Source organism: Martes martes (genome assembly GCF_963455335.1).
Source record: "Martes martes genome assembly, chromosome: 11".
NCBI lineage: Eukaryota > Metazoa > Chordata > Mammalia > Carnivora > Mustelidae > Martes > Martes martes.
The window spans coordinates 55,195,173-55,208,723 of NC_137899.1; the positions used below are offsets into that span (position 1 = coordinate 55,195,173).

General features: G+C 44.7%; 1 protein-coding gene across 2 annotated transcripts in view; it reads left to right on the top strand.

The window, feature by feature from the left end:
- DNAH11 (dynein axonemal heavy chain 11) overlaps positions 1–13,551 on the top strand; it is a 331,865-nt gene that overhangs the window by 181,586 nt on the left and 136,728 nt on the right. For both annotated transcript variants that reach the window (XM_080818899.1, XM_080818900.1), the window contains exons 46-53: positions 232–436; positions 3,588–3,753; positions 4,425–4,527; positions 6,097–6,336; positions 8,048–8,209; positions 8,475–8,668; positions 11,904–12,066; positions 13,243–13,366. In XM_080818899.1, coding sequence (XP_080675025.1) covers positions 232–436; positions 3,588–3,753; positions 4,425–4,527; positions 6,097–6,336; positions 8,048–8,209; positions 8,475–8,668; positions 11,904–12,066; positions 13,243–13,366 — 1,357 coding nt within the window. The remainder of the gene's footprint in view (positions 1–231; positions 437–3,587; positions 3,754–4,424; positions 4,528–6,096; positions 6,337–8,047; positions 8,210–8,474; positions 8,669–11,903; positions 12,067–13,242; positions 13,367–13,551) is intronic.

Genomic DNA, 13,551 nt, shown 5'->3' on the forward strand with positions numbered 1-13,551 from the left:
TTATACTACTGAATTTTGATGGCACTACCCAGTTGCTCTCCTCAAGCTATGATGTCTGAACTCTGATAATTCAAAACTGAAAATCAGATAAGATCTCCCCTACTGAGTGTGAACTTGACTTAAGAATTCTTTGGGTCTCAATTCTCCAGTGACTGTGTCAGTTAAGATAGAAAATTTCGGAATGCCGCTCTTTCTGACTTCTCTCGTTCTGTTCCCTCCGCCCCACCCCAGAGAGTTGTGGTTCCCACATCAGAAACAACTCGTCTCCGATATTTCGTAGAGTTGCTGCTTGAGAAAGGACAACCCCTAATGCTAGTAGGAAATGCTGGGGTGGGAAAGACAGCCTTTGTAAGCGACACGCTGGCAAGTCTCTCTGAGGATTACATCGTGTCCCGTGTGCCTTTCAACTACTACACAACGTCTGCAGCTCTGCAAAGTGAGTTTTCTTCCTGCTTATATTTTTGAAACAAGGCATCAGAAACGGTCAAGGCTGGGGCATGTAGCCGGAGGGGAAGACCACTTTTCTCTAGGCTTTAGTCGTTTTGCTTTGGCCTCAGATGAATTTTTACTCACTGCCAATTGGGGTAAAATATACTTTGTTTCAATATTGTGATTTTGGCTTTTTATGTCACTAATGGCTTTATGTGGGTTACTACCCTTTTTTCTTTATTAAACTATGGTGTGTTACTTGTTTCAGGGGTACAGACCTATGATTCATCAGTCTTACACAACACACAGTGCTCACCATAACACATACCCTCCCCAGTGTCCATCACCCACCTATCTCATCCCTCCTCTCCTGCAACCCTCAGTTTGTTTCCTAAGATTAAAAGTCTCTTATGGTTTGTCTTCCTCTCTGGTTTCATCTTGTTTCATATTTTTCCCCACTTCCCCTATGATCCTCTGTCTTGTTTCTCAAAGTCCACATATCAGTGAGATCCTATCAGATAAAGGGTTATTACTTTTAAGAACAGCAAGAATTGGCATCAACGGTGTTCACTGCTTTGCCTCTATACACTTTGGTCACCTTTAATCAGTTTTCTGGAGCCCTAGCAACATAAGGCTGTCCACAAGGGAGAGTGCCCTGGTTACCTTTTCAAGTAAGGGATTGATTTAGGAGAACTTCCTTAAAACCATGTTGATGAAATGTCAGGCCATGTGCTGTTAATTAAATCTTAGGAAAATTGTAAGAATAAATTTTAGCCTTTGAATAAACATATCGGTGTAAACAAAGAACCACACAGCCTTGGGGCATTCTGAGTTAGGAAGGGTAAGCTAAGTAGACACGGGAAGCGAAGGAGAGAGTATAGAGAAAGCCGATACTGGCAGATGGGTCACTGCCCAGGAGAGTGTCAGTGTTGCATTGGTGGTGGGGACAGTGAAACTCCCTATTATCCAGTAGTTGATTAAATCTGTTGAGTTGCCCTGACTGTGGTGTGTGTGTGCGCGCGTATGCATCTGTGCACGCGCATGGGCATGAATATATGTTGTTACTGTTTTCCTAGCTTTATCAGTAGAGAGTATTAATACATTTTCTTACTGACTGACACCATTAACTCAGCCAAGAGTTATGTTTTGTACTCTCTTAGTGAGGTTTGTCTTCCTTGACTTCATGAGTGAAACAGTGAAAAAATCCAACTTGGTGATGTTTCATTTAATTCTTTAGCAAATCTCTATTATTTATCTATTTTCCCCAAGGTGTTGTGTCCTGTGCGTGTTGTTCATTCGCAGATGCAGAAGGAGGGATCACTTTATCACTTGTAAATGGAAGCTGAGGGCTACAGTCCCATAATTGAACAAAGTACTTGACTGTGCGATGAGTTCATCTTGATAATAGCTGAAAGGGTGAAGGCATTGGTGTAAGATTTAGACATGGCCTATTAGCACAGAAAAGAGACCAGTGCATTTGAAAGAAGGTTTGGGTTTCAGACCATCACAGTGGGGTAGTATGCCGGCAAAGATGGGATTTGGGAAAGAAAAATCAGTGTAAGCAAACATAGGGGAAAAAATTACAGAAGACATTCAATTAATTGACTCTCCAAAGCACAGGGATGGAGTGGAAGACAGGGAAAAGGCTGCAGTGGTGCGTTGGAGCTAGACTATAGATAGAAGGCTCAGCTGTTAGGTTTCCATGGAATAAGGGGATTTCTGGGACATGAGATTTTTACTGTTAAAATCAGGATAGTTTGGGGCACCTGGGTAACTCGGTTAAGTGTCCGACTCTTGGTTTTGGCTCAGATCATGATCTTATGGTCATGAGATTGAGCCCCTAGTTGGGCTCTGCACGGGCTGTGGAGCTATTGGATATTCTCTCCTCTCCCCTCTGCCCTTCCTGCCGGCACACCCAGCCCTGCCCCAGCACACATACACGCTTGCTCTCTCAGAAAACAAACCAGGATAGTCCCAGGCAATGTGGAATGGTTGGTCACTGTCACTGTAGGAAGAGCCAAGATACAAGCTGAAGGGACTGTCCTTCATTTGGTGGGAAATGGTCAGCCATTTATGGGGAGCAAGGACGCAGGCTGTCCTTTGGGAGCTGTCTGAGGTGGGGAGACCAGTCCCCCTGCGTAGCATAGCAGCTGAATGTAACATTGCTCTGATGAAAATGGTAGAAGGAATGGTGAAAGGGAAGAGACCTGAGATACCATTTACAGGTTGTGGTCAGGCAGATCTGGGAGCAGGAGAGAAAGAAGATACTAAAGCTTGGCTCTTGACTAAGACACTGTTAATCCCACAGAGGAGCTTAGGCGGGGAAAAGGAAGATGTGGGTTTGGGTGGGGAAGAGGCTTGTTTCGTGTGGGCCAAACGTCCAGACACCAGTGGCTGTCAGGAAGTACACACTTGGAAATGCCAAGTCCGCTGCTTGGAAGATGGCTTTGTTAACTTATTCATGATACACTTATTTGTTCTTTGATTCACTTAACAAATGGCTTGTTGTGGTTGCCATCAGGAATATAGTCATGAACACGTCCTTGTCCTCAAGCTATTCATAGTCTATTTGGAGAGTCAGCAGCTATGAGACACTGTATCTTACACACTCGTTCAGGATTTTCTACCCCCATGGTTTTCTCTCAAGTCCACACAAAGTCACTGCGGCACATGAAGAAATGTAAGTTAATGTGTGCACAGGATAGAGTCTACGTACAGCCCTCCTTATACTTGTGCCATTGGATGACCCAAGAAGAGAGGTTTGGGGACTCTCTTTGTGCATAGACGGTCCTGTAGAGGGGATCGGGAAGGACTAAGGGAGCGGGATGTGGGTTAGAGTGCGTTCGGGGAGCAAAGCATACAGACCAACAGTGACATGTCCTCAGATTTCTGGCCAGTGTGATGTCCTATGTCAGATGTTGACTATCCAGGAAAGGAGAGGCGAGGTGAGCTCTGCCAATAGGAGGGAGGTTGGCAGAAAAGCATGACACAGAGGCGGTGACCAGAGGGTCATCACTGATACCAGCCTGCACAGTTAATACTTGAAGACTTAAGAGTGGATGAAATGGACAGAAGATGAAAAATGAGGGAAAAGAAAGACAAAGGACAGAAAGTGACATTTTATCTGATGGGTGGGCAAAATGATGTATTTGTTCCAGGAATTCTTGAGAAACCTCTAGAGAAAAAAGCTGGTCGTATCTATGGTCCAGGAGGAAATAAAAAGTTAGTTTATTTCATTGACGACATGAACATGCCCGAAGTGGACCCCTATGGCACAGTGCAGCCCCACGCTCTAATTCGGCAGCACATTGATTACGGACACTGGTAAGCGGTTCTCTGTGTCTTACTCTCTACTGAAATCTAATTATTGTTTTTATGGGTGAATGCTGAAGAAGAAAATTACCCCAATCTCCTTCTCTTCTGAGGAGCATTTTCTGGGATAACTTTTGGGTTTCACTTTAGGTCCCCTTTTCATCATCGTAAATGCAGTAGGTTCCCTTTGTGTCTTGGGATGAAATTAGAATTAGAATTGAAATTCTAATTGAAATTGAATTAGAAACATGACTGTCTAGTTGAAGCATTCAACTCACAGATTTGTTAAGTCGCACTAAGGTACTTAAACACCTGACCTTACTCTGCGAGACGTCACTATTTGGTAATGTCTGGGTGTTGCCTCGTGTCCATCCCTTCCGTCATCTAGAGGGAAAGCCCCCAGCCTCGCTGGAAACAGGATCCCGTGGGAATCCCTAGGCAGGAACAGCACGTATTGATTGAGCTCCCTGTGTTGATTCTGGCATCAGAGGAGCTATGAAGACTTCCGTTTCCTCAGCTTTGGTATCTGTGTCTCTGAGTTGAGGCTAACACGCCCAACGTCACAGAGCGATTATAAAGATCAAAGGAGACCATGTATGAGGAAGTCCTGCATAAATGGGGGGGGGGTTGTTGTGTTGTCATCTTCAGGTTTTGGGCTTACGGTCCTGTTGGCTGTCTTTCAGGTACGACAGACAGAAGGTGATGCTTCGAGAAGTCCACAACTGTCAGTACGTTGCCTGCATGAATCTGATGGTGGGCAGCTCCACAATCAATCCTCGACTCCAGGTAGGGGTGGAGTCCTGCCAGCTCCTAACTGGCCCAAAGAAAAACCTCACACATTGTAGACTATGATTCCTGATGCTTTTCCTACAGACTAGGGCTCCTACCAGACTTTTGGTGAAGTGCGTAAGCTTTTTTTAATTTAACTTTATTTATGTTTTTGTTTCTTTTAATTATGTTCAGTAGCTTTTGCCTTTTCCATTAGACCATTTTTTAAGAGCAGGTGCAGGTTTACAGACTGTTTGAGCAGCTTTAGTTGAAAGGACTGCAGAGAGTTCCCATAATACCCTCTCCCTCTCCTCCTTCACCCTACCCTATTATGAGCATCTTGCATGAGTGTCCTGCCTTTATTACAGTTGATGAACCAATTTCAATCTGTTATTATTGACCAAAGGCCAAAGTTTACACGAGAGTTCATTCTTTGTGTTGTATATTCTGTGGATTTTGACAAATGCAGAATGCCAGGTATCGCCATGAAAATAGCATACTGAATAGTTTCGCTGTGCCGAAACTCCCCTGGACGACTCCTGATCATCCATCCCTCCCTCCGGAATCCCTGTCCACCAGGCGGTCCTTTCATTGTCTCCATAGTTTAGCCTTTTCCAGAATGTTACATAGTTGAAATCCCAGAGGATGAGGTCTTTTCAGATTGGCTTCTTTCACTTGGCTTAAATAGACATTTAAGCTTTCTCCATATCTTTTCTTTGCTCGATAGGTCATTTTTTTTTAACCACTATGTAATAATATCCATCATATTCGTGTACCAGTTTGTTGACCCGTTCACCTGTTGAAGGATTCCTCGCTTGTTTTCACATCTTGGAATTAGGACTAAAGCTGATAAAAATATTAACGTGCATGTTTTGTATGTGCATATAACCTTTCAATAACAACACCCCCCCCACCACCCGTAACATACAAAAAACAACAGTATACGACAGTAAGTGTTGCTTACTCCCTCATCTGGAATCAGCTGGGGGTCGGCTGGGTGACTCTTCATCAGCAAAGCTGTGGTGGCTTTGGCTAAAGTGGTAAGAACAGGGTGGCTCAGCTTCGTGGGTCTCTCACCCATTAATAGGCTTGCACAGGGCGCCTGGGTGGCTCAGTGGGTTAATCCTCTGCCTTCGGCTCAGGTCATGATCTCAGGGTCCTGGGATCAAGGCCCGCATCGGGCTCTCTGCTCAGCAGGGAGCTTGCTTCCTCCTCTCTCTCTGCCTGCCTCTCCGCCTACTTGTGATCTCTCTCTCTCTCTCTGTCAAATAAATAAATAAAATCTTTAAAAAAAAAAAATAGGCTTGCACAATTCATGGCGAAGGTAGGGGCTTAAGGGAGCAAGTGGAAACACGCAGGCTTCTGACAGTGACTGGCGTGGTGTCAGTTCCGCCCCACTCTGTTGGCTCAATCCTATAGCCAGGCCCAGAGTCAGAGAGGAAGGGGCATGGAATACGGGAAGGGATTACCAAAAAAAGGGGGGGGGAGGGGAGAGGCTTTTTTTTTTTTTTTTTTTTTTTTTTGCAATCTAATGGTACCATTATAATCCCTATTATACGTAACTCTTAGATTTCTTTTGTTTTTCAGAGACATTTCACTGTGTTTGCATTCAACTTTCCATCTTTGGAGGCGCTGCAAACCATCTATAGCCAAATTCTTAACTTCCATTTTCAGCAGCAAGCCTTTGGTCCATCACTTCTCAGGAGTGGGCCCTCTTTGATACAGGCAACAATCAGGTTCCATCAGATGATGACGCATAACTTTTTACCCACAGCTGTTAAATTCCACTACCTCTTTAATCTGAGAGACCTATCGAACGTCTTCCAGGTACCTTGGTGGCTCTGGGTTCTTGGTGGCATCTTGGGTGGAGGAATGATTCTGGTAATATTAATGCTGTTCAGTTAGGGAACTTAGTTCAGGGTGATGCTGTGTACTGTGGCCTGTATTCTTGGATGTCGCACCATAAACTCCTCTGAGAAGTCCATATGGCAGGTTTATTCCCATTTTACCAATGGGACTAGTGGGTTCTCTCGGGTTGTGCAGAGACTTAGCTGCAGAAGCAAGGGTAGGAGTCTGACTCCCTGTTCTGTGTAAATATCGGAGTGCCTCCTTTTGGGCCAAGGGAGGGGGATCATTTGCTATTTTTTCTTATTTTTACAATATCATTTTTAAACATACATCAAGAGAAACGTCACCATTTCTTATACCATTAGGTTGTTCTGACTTGACCTTGACTTTTAATGGACTTAGCTGGTAAAAGGACAGTGTTTCTGTATTTGGTTTAAAAAGGAAATTCCAAAGAGGGAATTGAAACCAGAATTTAAAAAAAATAAAAAGTGCACTGGTGTGATCTACCCTCTACAGTGAAAGCGGTTGGAGGGTTATTTATGGCCTGAGGTTCTTTTGTGAGAGGGGTAGTGGAGAATTTCAGGAGACTTCTTTAGATTTGGTGATTTTTGCTTCTTTATATTTTTGTAAGCCTCTTTTCTAAATCACTGCAAATGCCTTAAAACCATAACACTGTGTCAGACAGCAGGTTCCTGAGAACATGGACCACTCACTCATTCTCATTGCTGTGTTTCTAGCACCCCTGGAATAACTCTGCTCGTTACAGTGTTGTTTAAAAGCTGATTTTTTTAAAAAAACGATTTATTTATCAGCATGAGAGAGCAGGTTGGGGAGGGCAGAGGAAGAGGGTGAGAGACAATCTCAAGTAGATGCTGGGCTGAGCAGGGAGGCCGACATGGGGCTCCATCTCATGGCCCCGAGATCGTGACCTGAGCTGAAAGAGTCTGATGATTAACTGACTGAGCCCCCCAGACACCACGAAGCCGATTTTGGGAAGGAAAGCAGTAGGTGACAAGGGATCAGAGACTTACTCATGGCTTATGTTCAAACTGGCAGCTACTCCTCACACCAGCAGCTGCTGAAACTTTGTAACTACCTACCTCCACCTTGCTATGCTCTCCTCTGAGTCCAGAGCCAGTTGACTCTCTCCGGAAAAAGAGGGTCCGTATGAATCCGAGATACTGATCCTCAGTGTTGGCGGGGGGTGGGGAATGAAAATGGATCGGGGGCTAGTTCTGGATCTACCCACAAAACGTGATTTCAGGCAGTTTACTTTTGGTCTCATATTCTTCATCTGCTAAATGGAAGGGTTAGATTGACAGATACCAAAGGGTTTTAGGATTAAAAAATGTTGATCCTCTAACATTTGTGTTAGCTCTTTGTACTTCGGTTTGGGAAACTTCATCGGCTGGGAGACTTGATAGATGCAAGTCCTCTGATGAGCTACTTATTTCCTTGGTGGCTTGTGAGATATAGTCTTACCTACTTTCTGAACCTGGGTCTGATGGTAGTCAGTTTTTAAGATGTTACTTATCAGAGAGTAAAACTACTATTATAATAATTCTATTTAGAGTACTTTTTCTAACTTAAGTTGCTGAATTTAGTATACAGTTAAAGTGTTAAAGGAAAAGAATACTGTGGAATGTCATAAGTTTCCGAATTTTTAGTTCTTCCCATTCTTGTCTTGTAGGGGATTTTATTTGCTTCCCCTGAATGTTTAAAATGTCCAAATGATTTAATCCGCCTGTGGCTGCACGAATCTTCTCGCGTATATGGAGACAAACTGGTAGACCCAAAGGACTGTGATTTGTTTCAGAAAAAAATGCTGGAAATTGCTTGTAAATATTTTGAAGTAAGTGTGTGGGATGTTAGCGGTCACTCTGGTCGGGCACTCTGGCGTTGGGGCAGAGTCAGCTAAGGATGTGAAGGAACTGTGCATGTGCTGACCCTGCCGGAGCAGGCAGGATTCCAGAATGTACCCGGTCTGTACTTGGGAACATTCGGCCCAGCGACTCACAGACTCACCTGCAGGTTCTTCCTCTGATGGGCCACTGTGCTTCCAGATGAACCGCTCTGGATGGCTGATATGACCGATCTTTGTCTCCCTTCTCCTGCAGGGTGTAGACAGTCACATGCTGCTTCAACAGCCCCTCGTCTATTGCCACTTTGCTCACAGCGACCCCGATCCGTGCTACCTGCCGGTGAGGGACTGGGAGGTGCTGAAGACTGTGCTCACAGAGGCCTTAGACAGCTACAATGAGCTGAATGCCGTCATGCCCCTGGTGTTCTTTGAAGACGCCATGCAGCATGTGTGAGTTGACAAGTCATGATGCTTTTTCACAGTAAAAACGGCGAGGTCTCCACAGTCATCATGCTTCTGTGGATCGTACTCAGTACTCCAAGCTGGTCATCGCCTGTCTCTTGTTTGCCATACAGTATAAAACTGCAAGTGTCTCTCTCAGTTACGTCCTCATCTTAATCATGTCTGAGGCCAGTGCACTATTTTCTGAAACATCATCACAGCCATAAATTTATTCTATTTCACTGTAGCCCTGATAGGTAAGAATATTGAGAAAGAGAAAGGCCTGTGACTCCCTCAAAGCCATAAAGTTCCTACCCGACAGAAATAGGATGAACTGAAACTGCTGGTCATTGAGGAAGCATGTTTATTGAGTGCCTACTGAGTGCTAAGCAGGAACAGTGCCAGCCAGTTTGCTACTCTGGTACAAATTTAAAAAGGAAGGGGACATGTCTTCTTGGCAGGTAATGAGACAGATGCCACTATCCTGATGTAGAGCTTGGCTGACAAGGCTCAGTCTCACCTCCTAGACTGGGTGCTTTGTGCAGTGCACAGATCTTGCAACCATCCACAACTCCCTTGCTGTCAGACATTGTTCTATGTACTGATGATGCAACAGCAAACAAGATAGTCTAGTCCTTACTCTAGCTGAGCTTAGATTTTAGTGATGCCGATGAACATTTATAAAGACATAAGCAAGCAAGATGGCAGAAAGTGATGTGTCTTGCTGAGAAATAGAATGATTCTGAGAAATAAATATGGGTATTCCCATAAAAGGTCTGGGTATCTCAGTGAGGAGGTGACATTTGAGGTAATATCAAATGGTAAGTAGGAGCTAAGCCTGAAAAGATCTGGAGGAAGAACATTCTAGGCAGGGGCATATTTCATGTGGCCCCAAGGCTGAATGTTCAAAAGCAGAAAATGGGGTCATCATGGCTGGGTCAGAATGGAGAAAAAGTGGAGAGCGATATTCGACGAGCATGGAAATGCCAGAATGGGTCTTACTGACACAGGCTATTTCCCTGTAACCAGAGGAAAGAGCTTCCATTTTATTCTAAGTGCAGTGAGAAGCTTTTCAACAGATGTTAGCATGGGAATGACCTCATTTGGGGAAGAGTCTCAGCAGCTGGCCGTTGTTACTGCCGCTGTGTGGGCAGTTGGGTGCGTCCTCATGTCCAGCACCGCTCTCCTCGTCACCATGATTCGTCACTGGCTGTATTAGTTTGCTGGAGTTGCCATACCAAACTACCACATATGGGTGGTTTAGAAAAACAGCTATTTATTTTCGCACAGGGGAGGCAAGAAGTCTGAAAAGGAAATGACCGAGAGCCATGCTCCCTCTGCAGGTGCTGGGAAGAATCTGTTCCAGAATTCTCTGCCAGCGTGGGGCAGCTTAACTCCGGCCCTCACATGGCCTGCCCCTGCTGTGTGTGCCTGTGTCCACATTTCTCCTGTTTATCAGGACACAGGTTGTAGTGGATAAGGGGCCCACCATACTCCAGAATGATACTGTCTTGTCTTCATCAAGTACTTCCTCAGTGACCCTATTTCCAGATACGCTTATATTCAGAGGTATTGGAGGTTAGGACTTTAACATGTGAATTTGAGGGGATGCCATATTCAGAAAGCAGCACTGGCCTTGCCCACAAGTGATATTTGGGCAAAGATTAAAATAATGAAATCATGGTTAAAAATGAGTCAAAAAAGGAGGAAGTATGGGAAGAAGGAAATTCGAAGAGACACGCCAGAAAGGCAGAAAGTTCCACTTTCACGAGTGGCAAAGAAAAAATTGGGAGGCCTCCCCACTATGAGTTATCGGAAACATGTTAAGTATTGATTGCTTCATCGATCCCTTTCCAGCGGCAGTGCGCCGATGGCACACATACAACTTGTAGTTGGAATCTATGACTGCGGTGCTAATTGAAGTATTAGTGACCCTGCTCCTGCTTGGGTTAGGACACTGACTGTGAACGTAAGTCATGGGGCGGGAGAAAGAGTTGGCCCCAAGGGTGAGAATCTCCCCACTGATCCTTCTTCGTGGGCTTCTCAGGGGCCTTCAAGCAGAAGGCTGTTGCTTTGATCAGGGATCGCGAGCTCTCAGCTGATTGACTCAGGGTTAGAGACGTTCTCTCAGAACGTGCCCTTGAAGTCTCGTAGGAAGGAACTTTGCTGCTTCGAGAAGCTGGTGAGACCCAAACCTCAACGCATCCATTAAAACCAAAGGAAAACTCCGCCTGGTAACTTCGGGGTTCATTTGCCTCAGAGTAGTTCTATGGCTTTCCTGAGGTGGTTTCCTTGTGTGGTCACGGGACGTCCCCCTCATGGACCGGCTCAGCCTCTCACGATGACCCGCCTCTAGTTATGGACGGTTTGCAGCTGAGATGTGCTGGTCCTGGTATAAGTGACCCCAACCTTGCTTTTTCACAAAGCACTTTTGTGAAGAGTCATGTAGGCTTATCAGTCAAGGCCGGAAGTTTACATTCACTTGAGGAAAGCAACCTGGACCTAACAGCCTGGTGTCTCATTTGTTGCATTCGGGTATCTGTATGCTTATATTTCAGTTGTTTTCTTTTCTTATTATTTATAACATAATTATGACCTATTTCTTCAACCAAGATGATAAGATCAACTTACTCCTAACTATAAAATGTAGCAATAATATCAGTAGCTCAGTCATTCAGAATCTCTTCAATAACATAGAACAAGGGATTAGTGGGCCTTGCTGGATTCTGAAGGTTTCAGTAAATTTTCTAGAGGGCTCAAGGACAGACAAAGCTTTGGTGCAAAGGAAGGAAGAATCCTATAGGCAAGTGCTAAAACTGCATCAAGTAAATCACATGTGAGATGTTCGTTGGCCTAAACAAATCCAGTCTTTCCAAAGTAATTCTGCAGCCGAAGTTTCTGGCATGAAGACATTCTCCCTTTGATGTTTGCTGCACATGGCTGCCTGTGTAAATTTCGGGTCTCTCTTGCTAGTCACACTTGAAGCCTTGCAGAAAGGCCTTTTCTACAGAGAGTAGGAAGCAGTGAGAGTCCCAGATGTGATTTCCAAAGGGTCAGCTGCTTAGGCATCCGGTGTAAGGGGCCTCTTTGCTTCATGGGGAAGCAGATGAACGAGGACTAAAGATATAAAATAAATACTCAGATTTCATGTCGAAAATTTGTAAACAAACAAACAAACAAAAACTAAATGCAGTCCCCGGACCCTTCAGTCTTCTGCTCCCACGGGCATGCTGTCTCTGAGCAGGTGTCGCATCAGCCGAATCCTTCGGACCCCTGAGGGTCACGCGCTCTTGATTGGTGTGGGTGGCAGTGGCAAGCAGAGCCTGTCCCGGCTGGCGGCTTACATTTGCGGCCTCGAAGTCTTCCAGATCACTCTGACTGAAGGCTTTGGAATCCAAGAACTTCGGGTGAGTAGAGTGGGAGTAGCCTTTCCCCCCTCCCGCCTGGCGGATAAAGCCAGAGCTGGTAGCGTTCCCACGTCAGCTCTGACTCCCAGGTTGGACCAAGGCTTCCCCAACCAAGAAGGAAAACTTCTGGGGGATTTAGTTACATTTATCTGTCTCTCCTTCATGGTAAATAAAGTAATTGTGAAATTCATAAACTCCCTTTAAGCAAAGAAAAAGTTGGGAGACCTCCCCACTATGAGTTATCAGAAGCATGTTAAATATTGACCCAACTCGTAAAATATTTTATTGAATACTTGTTTACAACAGGGGGCACCTGGGTGGTGCAGTGAGTTGGGAGTCCGATTCTTGGTTTCAGCTCAGGTTGTGATCTCAGAGTGGTGGGATTGAGCCCCACCTTGGGCTCTGCTCTTAGTGTGAAGTCTGCTTGGGTTTCTCTCTGCCTCTCCCTCTTCCCCACCTCCCTCTGTGCGCTCTCTCTCAAATAAATGAATAAATCTTTAAAAAAAAAATAGTTTAAATACTTGCTTACAACAGTTGTATAGACCACGCCTGCTGTTCCGCGCTGTAAGTATTTCCCTACATTGGAGGGGGAGAAAAAGATACCACCTTTACAGGTCCATTTTGGATGAATCATGAAAATAAAATGTGATGAGAATACATTCAGGAAACGCTCACGGGCTCTTAAAAGTTGGCTTTTTCATCACAACAGTACTTATAAAATAGTATTCAGAGTTTGTGGCAAGGGAAATGTAGGTGAAATGCGACCACTTTTCAACCCCAAAAGAAAACAAATCTCGTGCTTTCAGTATTATAAAACAAAGCTAAATAGTAAACAAAACCGTTTTCGATGAAATAGTTGTGGAAATGAGCAGAGTCTTCTTTTGACTGCGGTGCTTGGCAAGGCCGTCACCAAATTCATTTTCAGTCTCTTAGGAGGGAGTTGTGCGTCAGCCGCCCATTGTCATCCCTATGCTTCATTAAGCCATGAACATGGCGCCCATCACTAAATGCCAGAAAAGGAGGTGATGTCATACTGTTTGCCTCCATGCAGGATCATGGAGAGGGAAGGATGTGTGAACAGGGAAAGCTCCCGCATTATAGTTACTGAGCTCTTCCCAGCCCTCACACGCATCAGCATTTTAACAGCACATGAATGATGGCCTCCTTTCCTTACAGGTAGATCTTGCCAATTTGTACATCAGAACTGGAGCCAAGAACATGCCCACTGTGTTCCTGCTGACAGATGCCCAGGTTCTAGATGAGAGCTTTCTTGTGCTGATTAATGACTTGCTGGCATCAGGTGATTAAACCAACACATTCCTTGAAAGATCTTCCCCAATGACAAATTATCTGTAGTTGCAGTGAACTTTAAAGAGAGATAATTTGTCTTTGAGATGTTTGCTGGGGCAGTCTTTGGGGAGAAACCTATAAACCTAACTAATTTGAGGTGTATCGCTTTCTTAGTTTGCTTATGGATGTGAGGTG